This window comes from Nymphaea colorata, chromosome 1 (assembly GCF_008831285.2).
Source record: "Nymphaea colorata isolate Beijing-Zhang1983 chromosome 1, ASM883128v2, whole genome shotgun sequence".
Lineage (NCBI taxonomy): Eukaryota > Viridiplantae > Streptophyta > Magnoliopsida > Nymphaeales > Nymphaeaceae > Nymphaea > Nymphaea colorata.
Genome location: NC_045138.2, coordinates 16,338,880 through 16,357,744, shown reverse-complemented (window position 1 = coordinate 16,357,744; position 18,865 = coordinate 16,338,880). Strand labels below are relative to the sequence as shown.

General features: G+C 39.4%; 2 protein-coding genes across 2 annotated transcripts; both read right to left on the bottom strand.

Annotated features, from left to right (window-relative positions):
- Positions 1-3,143: 3,143 nt before the first annotated feature.
- Positions 3,144-4,653, bottom strand: LOC116246130 (putrescine hydroxycinnamoyltransferase 3-like). The gene has a single exon (XM_031617837.2). The coding sequence runs from the start codon at positions 4,554-4,556 to the stop codon at positions 3,252-3,254; it is 1,305 nt and encodes a 434-aa protein (XP_031473697.1). The 5' UTR covers positions 4,557-4,653; the 3' UTR covers positions 3,144-3,251.
- A 10,750-nt stretch (positions 4,654-15,403) lies between these two features.
- LOC116246131 (agmatine hydroxycinnamoyltransferase 1-like) lies at positions 15,404-17,178 on the bottom strand. The gene has a single exon (XM_031617838.2). It carries the CDS (start codon positions 17,098-17,100, stop codon positions 15,802-15,804), a length of 1,299 nt encoding a protein of 432 aa, XP_031473698.1. The 5' UTR covers positions 17,101-17,178; the 3' UTR covers positions 15,404-15,801.
- Between the last annotated feature and the right edge of the window lie 1,687 nt (positions 17,179-18,865).

Here is an 18,865-nt window from a genome sequence, read left to right as displayed (position 1 = left end):
ACATGAGCACTATGTAATTATCTCCAAACAGTCCCTAAGATTCCCCATGCCTTTTTCATTCACAAAATGCATTCAAAATCAGAAAAAAGGAATTGGAAACGAAAGACATGCAAATATTATTTATATTAGACAGTTTACTGGATTGTGCCTGTTATGCAGTTAGATTCTCTTCAGGACATTGTTTGTTCATTGTTTCCACATATTAAATGCAAAATTGGGTTTTCTGCACCAAGAAATATGGGAAAAATCTAAGTTGGTTAAGGACTCTGAAATTCCTGGCTTACAGTGCCAAAAGGCATCATTTTCCACTTGCAGCCATCACATGGCTAGTTGGCAAATAGTCTTGGCTTGCCAAAATGTCCTTCAAGTTGGAATTAAGACCTTCAAGTTGAAGAAGGTCAAGGGTTCAATAACTGGGATACACCTCTTGGCATAACCAAATCCACTAGTCTGATTACCAAAGAGAAACAAACCGACTTTCCTTTCTTGCCAATGGTCAACCGAAAGAACAGAGAGAGAGAGAGAGAGAGAGAGAGAGAGAGAGAGAGATTCAGACTTTAGTAGGACATTACTGTTGAGATTCTGACCGAAAAATTCAGGCAGTGTATAAAGAAAGGGGATATTGGGGTTTAAGGTTTAGATCATGATTATCGACATCTTAATGAACCCTTGACCAACTTAGTTCAAAAGGCTTCCCCTAGCTCTTCTATCCAACTGTGAGGGTTTCTGGTGTGCTAGAATCAGCCGCTTTAGAATCTGCGTCACCCTTCGTCACCCATAGGTGGAGAGATTCGTTCCCGGAAGCGCTGGATACAGAAGAGCTAGGGGGGAGGGGGTATTGGGGTTTAAGGTTTTGGCAATCCAAGTCCTGAATAAACTGTGTTTTGAAAAGCTAATTTTAAATTTTACATATTATTTCAATACGTCTTTTCTCGTTTTATCTGTTCCAGATAGACAAATGGGGAACAACCTGATCACAAGCTCCTGTCTGGAAGATGTTGAAATTTCCCTCCAGTTCTGCCATAGGGTAACCTATCTTTACCTTGAAAAGGATATCATCCGCATTTTCATCATGGTTGCTCTTATCCAAGAATGCAAGTCCCTCGTACTGTATAGAAACAATTTTGTGATTCTAAGTAAAAGATCTGGCTTGATATACCATGTTAGTCTATATACAATTAAGCTATTCCTGGAAGTGTCTGCTAGCTTTCTTTTGAAGGTAATGTTATTATGAGGATAAAAACTTTATCAACTTCTTGAAAACGACATTGCCTATTGGGATGAACTTCCCCTTCTCAACCACACAACAATTAAACGTTTATGATTTCTATAACTTTCTTATGTTGATCCATGTAGGTGGGAGGGAGATGCATTACCTAATGGAGAAAAAAGAACATGAACCTAATGGAATAGAGCAACCACCGCATGTTTAAATAATCATTACCCTGAAACAATATCATAACCAAAAATCATTTACAAATAGAAAAAGGAAAAACTTAACATTAAGTTCGAGCAACCTATCATTTTCATTATTTAGACCTCTAAAATGGATGAAAAACACATGCAATCGCCCAAAAACTTTGGTAAAAGCTGGGTTGGAAGAAGAGAGAGGAGAAAGGAAAAGAGGGAAGAAGAATAAAGGAGGAAAGGGGCGGCGTATGTATAGAGTCGAGGAAGCCTTTATCGACATGTGGGATGCATCGGTAAAGGCTCTACTTAAAATCATTTGGTAAAAGTTTTTGGTGTAACTTTTTCCAATGTTCCATGTGTGTCGGTGAAAGCAAGTTTAACAATGCGAGCATGACCACGTGCTAATAAGCTAACTTTTTTTTTTGTTTATCGACGTCTACAAAGTAGACATTGATAAAAGGCTTTTACCAACATTTTGTTTTGAACGTCGAGTTGAATGTTGGTAAAAGCTCAACTTCAATAACATCCTAACCACCTGCATCGCAAAAGATTACTTTTTACCGATGTCTTTTTCCGAACGTCCGTAAAAAGTGACATGTTTATCGACATTTTTAAGCTAGACATTGGTAAAAGCTTAACTTCAACGACATCTTAATGCTACACATCCGTGAATGATGTTTTCACTGACCTCTTGTTTTGGGCACCGACAAAAATTAATCGTCACCGACATTTAAAGCTGAACACATGTCATATACCATGGGCTGTGCACCGTGCATCACACGCATATTACCACGGCTGGCTGATATTGACTAGTTCTCTTAGCTGACCTTGTCCCCACAAATTCACTTTTAAAACTGTTTGGGACATATCAGGGCGAGTTAGAAAAATAAATGGATCAGATACATTTCATTATCAGTCAATTTTTTAATATGGTTAAAAATGAAAATCACCTATTTTAGGGCCGAGATAGCCACAAGAAAAAGTTGTGTGTTTCAGGCGCACCATATAGCCAAGGAGAGAAAGATATTTTGGTAATTTATTAAAAAAATGTTTTTTATATTTTTTTACTTTTTATTTAATTTTTAATTTGAATTTCAGCTAATTTTTAATTTCTAAAAAGTATATTGGACTTTCTACCGATTACTTGGCCGGCCGGCCGCTTATTACTAACTCGTCGGTCTCGTCTCTTTAAGACAAAAAAAAGCTGTAGCTGCGGCCCCTAGATTTTGGCGCAATCTTTTCAGTTTCCATGCTAAGCCCCTAGACATTGGTGCAATCTTTTAAATAAATGCCGTCTTTGCACATGTAGTCCTCCAAACAAGTGGCCAATCGTAACCCTGGCCCCTTCCTGGGTCCCCTTGAAACACAACTTCTAACGAAGCGACGTTTATGATATTGTTTCCTGCATAAAATTTTGTTAATGACACAACTTCTAGCTTACTCCCGCGTAAAAGCTGTTCGAAAATAAATAGTTCCAAATCCATCAGAACTTTAGCGAATGTTGCGCATATATACCTCCGCTTAATCACTCTCGTATAGATGTTGAGATGATTGAAGTAGGCTGAAGGGGATTTGAGATCTCTGATTAGTTTTGCTTATCGTGCTGCTTTCGATCGAGCAGGATGATTATATCATTATTTGTGTTACTGATATGTCGTCTTCTCTTTCTTGTATTCAAACAAGATTGCAAAATTAAGTTAATTACTGCATATGCGCCTTTCATCAGCAAAAGGTAGCATGGTATTTGTTATTATTCATTCATACGTTGTTACAACCAACACTTTGTCTACAGTTGAAAGATATTGAAGGATCTGGTTCTAGGAGAAAGCCCCGATCAATTCTTACTCTAGTGAATAGCAGAGGTCTTCGAACGTTTGAATATCCTTCTCGAACAGGCCTACGAAGGCGTCGATGTCTCCGTTACCGGAGAACGAAGGAACCAGGAAGAGCGAGCCCTCGTCCGGAAAATAAGATGGGGTGAACATGTGAGGACACCCGCCGCCAAAATCCAAGTCGTAGAAAGGGAACCTCAACCAGCTGTAGACCTCCAAGTTGGGGCACAGAGCCCTGCTGGTAACGTTTCCGGTGGGCATCAGCCCCTCCATCTTCTCCTTCGAGCTCGAGTAGTCGATGAACGACCGGAAGTAGTCGTCGTTTACCCGGGAAACCGCGTCGTGTATGAGCCTAGCCGCATGGCTCAGCGGTTGGCGAACCAGGTCGCAGGCCTTGGCTCGGGGCACCGCCCACAGCACGAGGTTGCCGAAGTACTCCAAGGGCACGCGGGGGTTGGTCATCCTCCCCCGCCCGTTGACGGCTATTCGCATCTCGGTGGTGTCTGCCGGATGGAGAGCGCGGGCCCGAGTGATCTGCCGCCAGAGATGAGCAATGAGGCTGTCGAACGTCGTGTAGGGCTTTCTCATGCCGCTGTTGGCGGAGGCCCTGGCCTTGAGTTTGAGCAGAAAATCGGAGGAGAAGTGGGCTTTGTGGACTTTAATCGTTTCTATAAGGGTCGAGCTGACGCCGGAAATGTCGGTTCGTAATTTGTCGGTGTACTCGACGCCGCGGTGCTCGAATCGGAAGTTTGGAGGATTCCGGGGGACAAACAAGGCCGGGTCGCGGAAGGGGAGCGGCTGGACGGGGAGGCCGCGGGCGGCGCGGCCCCAGGCGACGAGAAAATTGCTGGTTGCGAGGCCATCCGCCACCATGTGTTGGCTGGTGAAGCCCACAACGAGGGAGCCGCAGGAGAAGCGGGTGAGCTGCACCTGGGCCAACTCCTGCACTCCCTCGAGCGGCGGATGCAACTCCAGGTACTCTGGGGAGGGTCTGTCCATGTAGCCCAATGGGTAGTCGCAGGAGGCCTCCACGAACCTCATCCCGGCGTCGTTGAAGAGGATGCACCGGCGGCCGTCTTTGTCCTCCACGAACCGGCCGGCCCATTCCCTGTACTCGGCGAGAGTCCTCCTCAGGCCTTCTTCGATGGCCTTGTTCGTGGGGTTGGGAGGTCTGTAGGCGTATATCACGGCGATGTGGCCTTCGTAGGTCACTGTGTCGAAGGGAGTAAGAGGAAGGCAGAGGTCTGTGGGAGGCGGGGTGGCGTCTCCGTAGTCTGGCTTTATGAGCCTATAGCTCTCCCTCTTGATCTTCATTTTCTTAGAAAGAAGAATGCAGGTGATGAGCTACGAGTTGGGTGCAGGAGATGGTAAGAGATGGACTCAAGAACTGAGGGTGGAGAAGATTGGAGATTCTTGGTGTTTATATAGAGGAAGAGAAGAGAGGGAGAGAAAGCTTATTTTTTCGTCGTGTCTTGTGATCCCCAACCAAGATGTAATTACCTCACGTTTTGTTTGTTCCGTTCAATTGTTCAAAGCCTGGCTGAGGAATTTAAAAAATTGAAAAATATGCAAATTATAAATTATAGACTTCTACTGACAAGGGTCTTAGTTTTATTACTTTTCGTTTCTTCATGTCTTGTCTCTGCATACTTGGACCCTTGACCCGTGACTGCGGCTATTTTTGAGAAAGAATATGACACTCTTTAGGTGAGCCTGCACCATTGGAGCGAGAGTTCCAGCCTTTCCATCTCCATCACCACGTTCTTAAACTTCATAGTGTCCAGAGTTACATTCGGGCTCCTTAATTCAATAATAGGATTATTGATATAAAGATGAACCTGTCACATTAAAACCTCAAAACAAACACAGGCACAAAAATTAAGACTAGTGTTTACGTACCTCCCGAATCGTTTGAGTAGATTCACTTGTAGTAGTGTTTTATAAATTCACACCATTTTTGAGGTACATTCAAAGACATCAACTTTGATATGTTACTGCCGCCAAACAGCCCTTTTAATAACATTTAGCAATCTATAAATATGTCGGACAAATTCATGAAACAATACCGACAGAGTGTTCCTATTATCAAACGGCTGCTCCACTGCAACCCACTAAAAGGGAGTCCACGAGAAAAATAGTCTCGGGTGTGTGTTCGAGCCATGGTTCTTAGCCTGTGCCTCACCTCCCAGAGGCTACGATAACATGGGAAAATCATTTATCATTTTCTATTTTTATCCCTACATTTGTAGGTTGAGCCTCTATTTTCATGTGTTTAAAGGCTTATATTAATTATAAGGACAGAGGGCAATTGTTCACGTAAAATTACAAAAGATACTTATTTTTTTATATTAACATTTTAAGATAATTTTTTTTATTTAAACATTGATGTTTCTTAAGAATTTAATATTTATTACTAGTACATTCAACAAAAAAAAAAAAAAAAAAAAAAAAAACTTATCGCTCCACCGCTGCTTAATTTCTCACTTAACAGAACATATAATCATATAACCCTGAATGGTCATGGAAAGGTCCACGAACATTCAAGGCGAGGCGAGCTTCCTGGATAGAGAGGCTCGTAGGAGCATGGGATGAGCGCCCACTTATATGAAAAGCTTCTTCCGAGAAGGGGGAGGAAAGTACTGGCAAGTAAACTTAACCGAGTCAAACTCAGCTTTTTCAAGTTTGGCAGGTGAAGAATATTACAGGTCACCAAATAGTACACATTTTGTTCTTTTGTCCCTCAACGCGTTTCCCTTTCCATCGACGCTGACACTCGACGAAATGAAAGACCCTTTCTTTGGGTGCGAGACCCTTATACTTTTTGCCGATGTTTTGGTAAGTATTATTTAAAAATATATAATTTTTTATTTTTTAATTTTCTTATATGTCGCTATAAAAAGCTTTTTTTTTTTTTTGGTTAATCGAAAGCATTTTCATAATTAATAGAAATGTCAATGTATCTGATTTCAAATCAGATATCCAGCTCAATTGATCTGAGATATGACAAAACTTTTGATATCTCATTTCATAAATTGGATCGGATTTAGGTTTAATGCAGGACATTCGATCGGATTCAAATTTGGAGTCAATGGGATTCAAAGTCAGATATACATAAATGTCAAATCTGACTCAGATATTAATTTGGATGAGATTTATTTTTAGACAAATATCTTATATTTAGTGGTCTTACATTTTGAAAATTTTGGCAAAATTTGGATTTGGATTTGAGTATGAATATAGAAATCGGATCTGAATCAGATCATGAAATCTGATTTTGGATTCAGATTCACATATGAATTTTTTCTTTATTTGTATTTGACTCCAAATTTAAATCTGAATATGTAAATATACGATAAGCTATGGGAGGCAATATGGCTAAGTAACATTAATTAGTTTGGCGGTTGCCTGTTTCTTAGGCTGCCTCCCAAAGAAAAGCGTCAATTTGAATTAGACTAGGAGACTCCACCAACTCTGTGAGGGCCCAGTCGTATGAACCTCTTCTGGGCTGCCATGGCCTACTTCTCGAAGAACCCGGTACAATAATAACTCCAGAGCTAGCAAGTTGCTCGAATGAGAAATTCTCTACTTTATTTTTATACACAATCACATTGACTACTTATTAGAATATCTCTTCTTCCATTGACAACATTGTACAATTAACTTAATTTGTTTCCTTGTCTGTAAAAGGAAAAATGAAGGAAAAAATCCGAGCTAGCACCATGCTTTACGATGAAGACAACGCTTCATTTTGGTCACAAGTCACATCGACGTCAGAAATAAAACAAGTGTTCATTGCATCATTTTGGCATCAACATTGTAAAACTTTTTTAAGTACATTCTGGTGTTGATTGTAAAACTTTTTTAAGTACATTCTGGTCAATGAAAAAAAAATATATTGAAAAAAATATAATTTTTTAATTGCATAATGTATTTTTTGGATTTGAATTCAATTTGGCCCTATCAAAATCAAGAGGTTGGACTGTCGGCCCGCTCTTAAAGAAATTCCTGGCTCCACCCCTGGCTCGGCCTGTGATGCTGTCGATGCAAACACTGCTGCTTCTACACGCTTCTCGGTTGGCATACTGTCAGTATAGGACAAAACGACTACAGGTAACTGATCATCACTCGCTGTCATTTTTATACCCAGCAAGTTGTCAACTTGCTTTTCTTTTGTTGTTCTTGGAGGATCCTTTATAATGTGAACTCAGTAAGAGTAATTTTCAAATTTTATATATATATATATATATATACATATATTATATATATATAACGCATTGAACTGGTCATCTTTTGGCCACCGGTTGGTGTACGAAATTTAGTGCACCAGTATAATTAATGACAAATTAAAAAAAGTTTTTTGATAAGATAAAAATAAAATAGAAAAAAAAATGATTACAAAGGACATGTTTTTTTAAATTAAAAAAACATCTTCCTTCTTTTACTATGTCACGCACACAAGAACATGAAACGTTCAGTATTGCAAAACTTCCTTTTTTCTTACACCAACCAAACACTTGTAGAGTAAAGCAGTTGGAAGTTTTTCCGTCCAATTTTTCCTTCCAAACAAGTATAAGGAAAATCCATGAGAAACTGTTGTTTTTTGCTTTCCTTTTATATATAGTGTTTGCAATTTTTTCTTTTTGATTGTATTTGAATCCGAATACGTGAATATCTAAAAAAATGGATATGATATGATATGAAATGTTAGGGTGTGTTTGGTAACCTTTGGATCTGATATGAAATCCTCACTTATAAACAAACGGTCGACTTTGGCCACGTGGATCTAATGTCTGACAGGGCGGTCTGGAGAAGAGATCACCTTGGATTTCAAATCTGTTGTTAGCGAATGCCCTTTCATGGCGGGTCTGAAAGTGATTCTGAGATCTGCGGCATCCAAACACTCCATAAGATATATTTTCTCTGCATGATGAATTGCCTGTGCTTACCATGGTTATCCTTGTGGGCAAACAATGAAGTCCTTGGTTGGTCCAAGAAGAAATCTGGCAACTTGGCCTCAGTCCACAAGCTGTGGGACTTTAATTATGCCAGATTTAATCTTGTCCTAGCAGAACATGAAATCGCCCCTCTTTGGATCTAAGGGACTCCAGATTGAAAGTGGAAATTTCCTAGCAATCCAGAATTTGTCTTTTCCACAACATTTCAGACAAGGAATCTTTGTCTCAAATCCCAAGATAAAATCTACAAGTTATGATGTACACGACCTTTACTACATTGTTTGGGGTTAGGTCGGACATTCTTTTTAGCATGAGCAGCTGCTAATCATGGTGCGAGCAAATATTTATATGCTGAAATTAGGTGGCTTCTTAGTTCTAAGCTTCATTAAGTAGCAACCACTTGTCTATATTGGTACAAGCCAGCGGTTGAGGGCAACAAGATCTTTATCTAGGGGGCATGCTTGTATATGAAGAAATAAAACTTGGCGGTTAAAAGTATATTATCGAAGTGCAGTTCTGTTGGCATATATAATCAGGTAGGTTCACTACCAGAGTCTGTTTGTTGTTAATTAATTCGGTACGAAGCCATATTAACTGAAGGTTAAAAATCACTTTGCTTTAGTTTTAAGCGTATTACTTTTGCTTATTCTAAAGTACCTAGAGTTCATGATTTTGACGTCTTGGAATCCGTATGTTTCACCGATCAAACAGCACTCTCCTTTTTCTCTTTGACATATGGATCAATCAAGCGAGGCCCATAGATTTCAAATCCACGGTTCTTAAATCCACAGTTTTGCTGGGACCATGAAATGGAAACCAATCCCGTGGATCATCAGGAGTATCCAAACACCCACTTAGTTGTATTAAAAAGGTTACTTACGTGGATCCTTCATTGAGATGTCGAACGACGACGTTCAAATTGTATTAAAAGGGTTGCTTCGGGACTTCATGCAGGAATTGCTTCCTGAAGCTGAGATATATATTGTATGCCATGTCATTATGAGAAGAAAACGTGTGATCATGCCCAATGTGACATGGGAAGATCCGTTGTAGTAGCTAGAAATCCAACTAAAATGGTTTTAAGAAAATAATCTATTTTCGCATGATGCAGTTGATCCATCACTAATAACAATTTTTCCAATATCTATTATCTTTTCATACTGTTTTTATTTGTATACAAATATGTGGTGGAATATGTGATGAAATGACCAACTAATTCTTGAAAAAGTTTGCAATTTTCTCAACAAATCCCTACCAAGAAAACACATAGATTAGAATGTAAGAGTTGAATGCCTTGTTTCTGTTTGCTAAATTATGTGTCTGAGAGAGATCATGCATATAATATTCAATTGTTTGAAATGTTTTAGTACTTTTGACCAGTGTATGAGGCAGATATAGTCTTGTTTGGGAAATTGACCACAGGCCTCAGTCATTTTCCTACTTACATGTTCGTTCCCATTAACGGTCTAAAATTTGAATCGTTAGAACCCACCAGCCATGCAGAAATTTCTGGCTGCGCCAATGCTTCTGACTTTGTTTTAAAAGATCGTCAATCCATCGTCATATATTGTTAACTATGTTATGCTCACTTACTCAATTGAAGAAACATATGAAGGAAAATGTAAGCAGCAATTTAATCCCATAGGCTTGGAGTACTTCGATGATCTGACATTCTGCTTCAAAAAACTCAACACAATATTTAAAATAAAAAAACGCTCAATAGATACACAACATTGGAAAACCAACAGAAAGTTATGAGAAGGAACTAGGATGCAGATTTTGCCGGAAATTAAGCAAAATAACAACAACCAAGGAAATTTCCTCAATGAAGGTGCTAGGTTCTTTTGTCTTCTGCTATTCTTATTTAATTTGCTGAAAAAAATATTATAAATTACCGAGTTCTCTTAAGTTGTAATAAACTGGTTGATGTTTGGAACTTAATACAAAGTTCATTTGTCACTTGAATTACTACATTTTTCTTAATTGATGTTTTTAATTAGTACATTCATATGAAACTCATGTTTACCCATAGGGAATATTTTTCTTTTCCTGTTGCTGAACTTTTAAAAGAATTCATGTTGGCAGGTCTGCTTCAATATTGTTCTATGGAAGGTCTGGACCTTTTGTAATCATCTCTACAGTTTGGAAGAATCAGACTCATCTCTCGGGTGCATAAATTGGTCTGGCACGCCTCTGTAGAAGCTATGTTGAAACATAAATTAATGTTCTGCTCCTGCTCATGCTCATTTGGCCTTTCAGTTATGGCTGGGATTGAAAATTTTCGGTCCTATTTGGATACCTCCAGCCATGGAGACGATAGAAATTGTCTCTTCTCTAGCTGTGGGGAGGAGAAAAGTTATGCTGCCATCTTATGGCATGACCACCAGCAAATTTGGGATGAGTAGTACATATTGTTCCTTGAGTGATTTAATCCTTGAGGAAAATGTCCTGCTAAATCGGATGCTATCTGCCGTTTCTGACCTATTCACTGCCTTGAAGATTAGATCGAACAATGTTGGTTGGATGAATTGGCTGCAAGATTCCATGGCCAATTGTTCTTTTGATGTTGCTCAATTCCCTTGCTTATCGTACGTGATGGGGATATTGGCCATCTCTGAAGAATTTCTGTATAATGAAGTTCATATGTTGTTAGTAGGATCTGCTGATTTTAATTTCGCTTAATATAGTTCAGGGGTCTCTGTGGGCTCGATGAGCCTTGTCTTTTGATGTTCTTTGTTATTCTTTGATTCTTTACTCTTCCTTCACTATTGACGAAAGGGTTCTCCTCAGCCCATTTGCAGTGACAAAAAAAAAAAAACTAATAAATATCTTCTTTGGTGATTGATGGGTGGTTTTATTACGCTAATTAGTTTAAACAAATATTTTTCAAAGAATTATTGCTACCAATTCATAGGTAAACCATGCATGATTCACGACTGTCACGTTCATATCCTCCAAATAATTAATTGACCGTCTTTTCACTTCTTTCATTTCCATTCAATAAGGTTTGATTTTACTTGGATCTTCATGAACAGTATGTTCTTTCCTAGAATCAAAACCATAGCGTTTGCTTTTGCAAGTCTTCGCTCGAAAGCTATTCCCAAATTCTTCATTTTTTTCTTTTCCTTTTTTGTTTTGTTTATCGTTTTTTTGCATTTTAAAATCATAAACAAAGCCTATATCCACAATCGTCACTATACCCACAACCAGTATTTGCCATGCATTAAAGTGAAATTCATCATCACCAAACAAGCGAATATAAAATCGTAAAATATGAACATGGAATTTGCCTTCCAAGCTTTCAATAAAATGCAGTCAAAGAAAAACAGCGGCAAAAGTAGGTCCGCCATTGTTTTAGACTCTGCGAATTCGTACTCGTTACAACCTTCAATGACTTGTTCTAATTGACCAGAATATTCCGGCTGAACCAGAGATTTAACAACCTGCTGTCGGGAAAAGAGGCTGGAAAGTCCCCTCTTTTCCTTTGCCTTGTAGTATTGGGTAATTGACTTGAATACCATAAAGTATTCACATTATTTTCACATTATTTTCCAACATAAAACAGCAAGTTTCACATTATTACGGCTTTTCAATTCCCTCGAATTTTCTGTTAAATCGGTTGTTCCTGAGCTTGTTGACCAAGATTATTGACTCTTCCCCCCTTATTTTACTTGCTTCGTTACTTGGTATTGTTACGTAGCTAAGGATCATATAAAGCCGACATGAAGCAGAATGTATACTCGAGAGATTAAGTTTTCATGGACATGGGAAGTCACAACGACCAAGATGGGTGTAATACACACACTAGCTCAGAAAACGCATATTGTTGACCTGTTCTCTGCTAAATTGTCCTTTCACATGACATAACATCTCCTTCCCATTGTCCTTCAACTTAGCAGAGTCCTTTTATCTACAAGAGAAAAGAGATCGAGTTGCGCACACATCCCTGTTTTATAACTGGGAGAAAGGAAGGAGGGCTACTTCGGTCGATCAGTTCCCCCGAGTATGACACATTGGATTTCAGATTTGTATTACGATTAATCATGCTTCTTTAAAAAAGAATCTAAGTTTTGTTGTTAAAAGATATCAATATCTCAAATATCCTCGAATCTGATGTATATTCTTAATATAAAAGAAAGTTCGCTTTCTAATTTTCAATTCCGCAATGCTGCTGGAAGAAGGTCTCCCCACCACCTTATTTGTTAGAAGAGAATTAAAGAACGTTCGACAAAATCATATTATAACAGAAAAGGAAAAGAATCAAGACAAAAAACTAATTACAGAGAGATCCATTCCCACGGCGAACCGGGAAACTTATGAAAGCAGTGAACAAAGCCCAAGAGCAAGTCCGAAGCCTCCCATTTCTGAGTATAGGGCCGGCATCAACCTGTTGCCTGCAAAATGACACTGGATCTCTTTGATCTTCACCTTGTAAACTATACTTCGAATATCTCCATCCCAACAGCAAATCGACTGGATGACCATATCCCAGAAATGGAAGGCCAGAGATCCATTCTATTTACCCAATAAACAAACTGATCAGACCTCTACCAAGCTTAAAGTTTACAATAGACAAAAAAGAGAACAGGAAGTTTTGGAACTGGTTTAATCACTTGTGTTACGGCCAACCCAGCGCCACTTATGATAATCAGAAATATATTCCAGCATGATGTTGATTGTTGTCCGCATCTTCAACTGTCCGTGTTGCATCTATAATATATGTTTTGATCATCTTTTCAGATGATGACCTTCTGATCATGATTTTTCATTAGGTTATGTGCCGTATACAAAATTATAGCACCTGTGACGTTGAATTGATAAAAGGACTTTTATATTAGGCAGCTCTCCCCATCGCGACTATCTGTCGTCGACCGATTTCGAAACATGCCAACAACAATAAATCGTATGCAGGACGTTATCAACGTGGTCAGGGCATGAATACTTTCCAGTTAAGGGGCTGCGCTAGATCCGAGTCATATAAACAAATTGAAAACAATATAAAACTGTGGTCGGTTGAATATGATAATAGTTGTACCTTATTCAAATCCTTTCCCAGCCTTTACATTTCTACCGTGCATATTTGCTTTTCTCCGGCCTTCGCCACCCACCAAGGTGCTGTCACGAATGAATCTTCCTTTCACATTTATTTAAGGATGCCAAAATATTTGACTTGAATTAGATATTATATAAAACCGTTTTGAAAAAGTCGGACACGGGGAAAATGTAATATTCGATTCAGAAATTGGATTAGATTAAAATTTAAGAAATGACATGTAATTGGATTCAAATTTGGATATAGATGTACATTTGATTAGATTCAGATTAGGATTAGATTTTATTTTTAAACAAATACGCTATATTTAATGCTCTTACATTTTAAAAATCGGTCACATTCAGTTGAAATTTCTGATTTAGATTCGGATTCAGATACAAATGTAAAAATTGGATTTCAAATTCGGATTCAAATGTGACTTTTTCTTGTTCATATTTGAATCCAAGTACATGAATATATAAAAAAAAAAGTAATATAATTAAAGGTATATTCAATTCAAATTTGATATGTTGACATCCCTACATTTACTTATCCGGGCCTCCATTAATCCTACGACATAGCTCAATTTACTGTTTAGTAACTGAACAAGAATTCAATGCATGGCACCCGCCCCTCCTCTTGCTCAGCCAATTGTTGTGGGGTGAGGTACCTTACTTTAGTTGCTATAAAGCAATCAGAGTTTGAAATCTACAAGATTTAACTTTTCCCCTTCATGATATATTTCTCCCCTTGATAAACTATAGTTTTGAGGGGATTAGCATAACTGGTCAGATGCTATGCTGGTTGGTAAAAATCCGATCATCAGTTTGATTCTTGTAGACACTATTTCATTGAACTGCAAACTATGTATGTGTAATACTTTTAGTTGATGGGTGGTGTATTTATCGTCACCTCAATGACAAAGCAGCCTTCAACCTTATAAACATGACAGAGGGCTTCAACTTCTTCAAGGCATCCTTCCATCGTTTGGTAATCAATATATGAAATCGTCCTATAAATCGCAAGGATTATTAGAATAGGAAACGGAATCCCTTCAAAACGATATGGGAAGCCCAAGTATGGAAGTGAGATGGTAGAAAGAAGCAATTGGAGTTTGTGGGAAATACTAAACAGATGGTCGTCGTCATCCTTTTCTTTGGGACTAAATTGGATAGTTAAATTGTAAATATGATATGATATTCTTAATACGAAAGAATATCACGTCTGTCATTTTTTTTAGTTCAAGCATTTTTAGACATAATTTTTTTTTTTAAAAAAGAAAAATCATTGGCTCCTAAAACAGCAAAAAGTTTATGGACAAAACCTCCATCGAAATTTAAAAAAGGAAAAAATAATTCCGTGTCATTCCATATGTGAGGTTGAACAAGAGTGGTGTTGGACGAATGAAATCTCCGATGGACCGGGTTCAGGATAGTGAGAATCGGATTCTCACGCCTCGTACGGAAAATGCACACTAGATTGACGGGGGTATTTCGGTCTTTTCGCAGCTTCGCACATTTTCGCGTATGTTGTCGACCGTTTCAGACGTGGTCTTTTATAATTTAAAATGCACAAATCCACTTCTTATCAAAAAGCAAAAATCGCGATCACATCACATCATATTGGAGAAAGAAAAACTTGGTCATGAAGAAATTCCTTGTTGAATTCTGAAAATGTGTACATTCATAATTGTACCTTTGATAAGTACTCCCCACCTTTCGACCTTTTAAGTTGTTTTCTCCACAATTGCTCTTTTTTTTTTTTTTTTTTTTTTTTTTTTTTTTTTTTTTTTTTTTTTTTCATGTTAGGTAACATGGCCTACTACCTGATGAATAGTCGGATATCTGATCCATCATACAGAGCCGACCTGATTAACAAAACTTATCAGGCAAGAACTGGCCCCAGCTGGGTATTGAGGGTCCAACCCATCTCCATGAATGTATTTAACAATAATCTCTCTTTTTTTTTATTTTATTTATCTCTCTCTTTCTCTCTCTAAAAAGAGTCATTAGTTGCATCCAAAAGTTTATAAGGAAGCCTTCGGCAATGCATATATATATATATATATGCATTGCCGAAGGCTTCCTTAAAAACTTTTTGTATGCAACTAATGACTCTTTTTAGAAACATTTGATACATCTATATGTGTTTATGAGATATTATTCAAATAAGAATAGACATCAAACTGGGTATGAAGTTGATGGTTTGACTTGAAACAATAACTAAGTATGAAGTTGATAGTCTGGCTGAGCCCAATAATTAAGCAGTCTGTGGTTCCGTCTCTAATTCATGGATTCCAGCTCTCATGGATTTGAAATCTATAAAATAGAAATCCGTCATTTGTTTTACTTCCGATCTCCCTATCCGGGATCAGATTAAATAAACACGCCCCTAATGTAAACGTCATCCGGCTAACCGCTGGCTTGCAGTATTGGAAGGTGATGATATATTAAAAACACAAGAAAAAGAAAAAAAAAGGTTAAGAAATGAAACTAGGAACATCATTATCAAGTACATAGTGTCACCGGAGTCTTTCTCTCGAGATAAGAACGACGACATTTGATGTTCACTCCTAATCCAGTGAAAACAGGCCACTCTTGAAGGAGTCCACATTCTTCTCAAAGAGGGGAACGTAGACGTCAATATCACCAACGCCGGCCAAAGAAGGCACGATGATCAGCAGCCCTTCCACCGGCAGATGCGAAGGCACGAAGAGGTAAGGGCTCCCGGCACCGAAGTCCAAGCCATAGTAAGGGAACTTCAGCCAGCAGTCCACCTCCAGGTCCGGGCTCAGCACCATCTCCTCCTCGTCCGCGCTCGGCACCAGCCCTTCCATCTTCTCCTTGGAGCTCGAGAAGTCGATGAAGGACCTGAAGTAGTCGTCGTCCACCCGAGCAACGGCATCGTGAATGAGCGCCGCTGCATGATCCACCGGCTTGGCCAACAGGTCTTCCACCCTGGACTGCGGCACAGCCCACAGCACCACGTTGCCGAAGTACCTCATGGGCACCGACGGGTTGCTCACTCTGCTGCGCCCGTTCACCGCAATCTTCACCTTGGTCGTCTCCTTCCCGCTCAGTCCTCTGGCGCTGGTGATCTTCCTCCAAAGGTGAGCCATAACGCACTCGAAGGTCGTAAAAGGCTTTGTATAAGGGCTGTTAACGGAGGCCTCGGACTTGAGCTTCGCTACAAAGTCATGGGGGAAGCGTGCCTTGTGAACGACTATGGTGTCCTCGGGGTCCGAGTGTTTGGTGGTGGCCCGGCGGTCGACGTACTCGACCCCTCGGTGCTGGAACTGGAAGCGGGGAGGGTCGCGGGGGACGAATATGGAGCGGTCGTGCAGCGGAAGAGGGTCCATGGGGAGGCCGCGGGTGGCTCGGCCCCAGGCAACGATGAAGCCGCTGGTAGCCAACCCATCTGCGACCATGTGGTTGCTGGTGAAGGCCACCACGAGGGTGCCGCAAGCGAACCGGGTGAGCTGCACCTGGGCTAGGAAGTCGGGGGCATCGAGGGACGGGTGCAGGTCGAGGTGATGGGGCGAGGGCTCGTCCAGGATGCTGCCGAGGGGGTACTCCGAGCTGGCCTCGACGAAGGGCAGACCCTCGTCGTTGAGAATGATGCAGCGGCGGTCGTCGGCGTCGTAGACGAAGCGGCCGGCCCACTCCCTGTACTCTACAAGGGCCTTGCGCAGGCCCTGCTCGATCACTCGGTTCGGCGGGGTGGGCGGCCGGTAGACGTAGAGGCCGCCGACGTGGGTGTCGAAGGTGACGGCGTCGAAGAGGCTGAGAGGGATGAGGACGTCGGTTGCAGGGTGGGTTGGGGACTCGTAGCTTGGCTTCACGAGTTTGGAACTCTCTATCTTGATCTTCATTCTCTCTTCTTTCGTTTAGGACCAGCGGTAGGAAGAGGTCGAGAAGTGAAGGTGGCTGTGCGGTAGCTGGGGTGCATACCTGTTGTTTATATAGAGGAACACTTTTCAGATTTAACCCACCAAATTAGTCATTTTCCGAATTTGGGCCTTTTCCTTTCAACGTCTTCTTTGTAAAATCCTCCCCTCATTATTGCTCAGCTATGGGTAAATTACAGACCGTTGAATTAAAGAGGAAGCTAGGTGCACTTGGCAGAATGTCTGCACTTAAAAAGAACGAAGGATATTTTGTTAATTTATTAAAAACGTATTTTTTATATTTTATTTTGTTTTTACAAATTTTTTTTTTCATGTAAACTAAAGGTATTTTAGACACATGAAAACTCATGCATCACTATTGTATATACAACTAGGTTTAGTTGAATTGAAGACAATGAAAATGACTTCAACCATTCCTCGCTGCCTCTACAGTATTGGGGTGCACATGAGCCTCTTTGCCTGGTAAAAGATCGTTAACCATTCACTTATCCGAACATGATATTTTTTCCTTTATTTACTCACCTATTGTCACACAAAAAAAATTAGGGCCACATTGTGCTGTTGTAATCTTTTATATATATATATATATATATATATTGTTTTCCAAGCCGAATCCCCTCACAATATATGAAAGAATGAAAAAGTGCTTTCATTGTTGTGGAATAAGAAACTTTTGTATCTTAATATATGTATCTAATTTATTTGGACTTTTGGGGAATAAGTCCAAGCAATAGCAAGAATATTTTTAGTGGAACATCTTTCACAATCTTTGGGGAGATGGTCTACTAATAGACCAAGGGAAAAGTAATTCGACACATTCACATACAGATCTTAAATATTTAGAATCCATATTATGCAAGGAGACGCTGCTTTTGCTAATTTTAATGGAAGGGTGATCACAAATTGGTCTATTTTCAGCTTCATATACATTTGATCCTAATTGAAACAAGAGAGAAGTATGAATACTTTGGTAAATTATCTAGAATAATGAATACTTTGGTAAATTATCTAGAATATCTATGTCCCAAGAAAAAATTAATATGAATAACCAGAGTATATCCCTAGATAACATAGTAGACAAGTGTTCAACCCCATAACTTATTATAACTTTGACGGGCAGTTCCTTTTTTTTTATACCATTTCTATAGGATACACAAAAATGACCATTGCAGGTTCATGAAAGCCCTTTATCGAATTTGAACCGATGACTTATCCCTTACCATCGCGTTACTCTACCGCCGAGTTAAATGGGCCTGTTTAATTCATAAATTTAGCCCTTGGATATAGATATTGTCTATAATATATACAATATACATGTACAATGGGTGTCTCGGTCAAGAGTAATTAATAGTTAATTCAATTAAATACATATATAAATACATATGTGGTCAAATAAAGACGGCTGAAGATGTTATGTTTGGGTCTCGGACGGACGAATAGTTGGTACCCTTGTGTTTAGACGATAAAACCTTCTCCTATCTGGCTACATGAAAGGGAAACATGAAAGGAAAAGAAGCTTTTTAATTGACCAAACATGTGAGTGGAAGTGGAAGTGGAAGTAGTCCAATTCAACCGTGAAGATGTACGGGTACTGGTTAGATACATAGAGGTCTGAAATGACCGAAATGCCCCTAAAAATGTTCTGAAATGTTCATTTCTTTTTAAAAAATAACAAGAATGTCATCCAATATGTCTTGGGTGCAAATGTGTATGTGCATTGAAGTGGTCC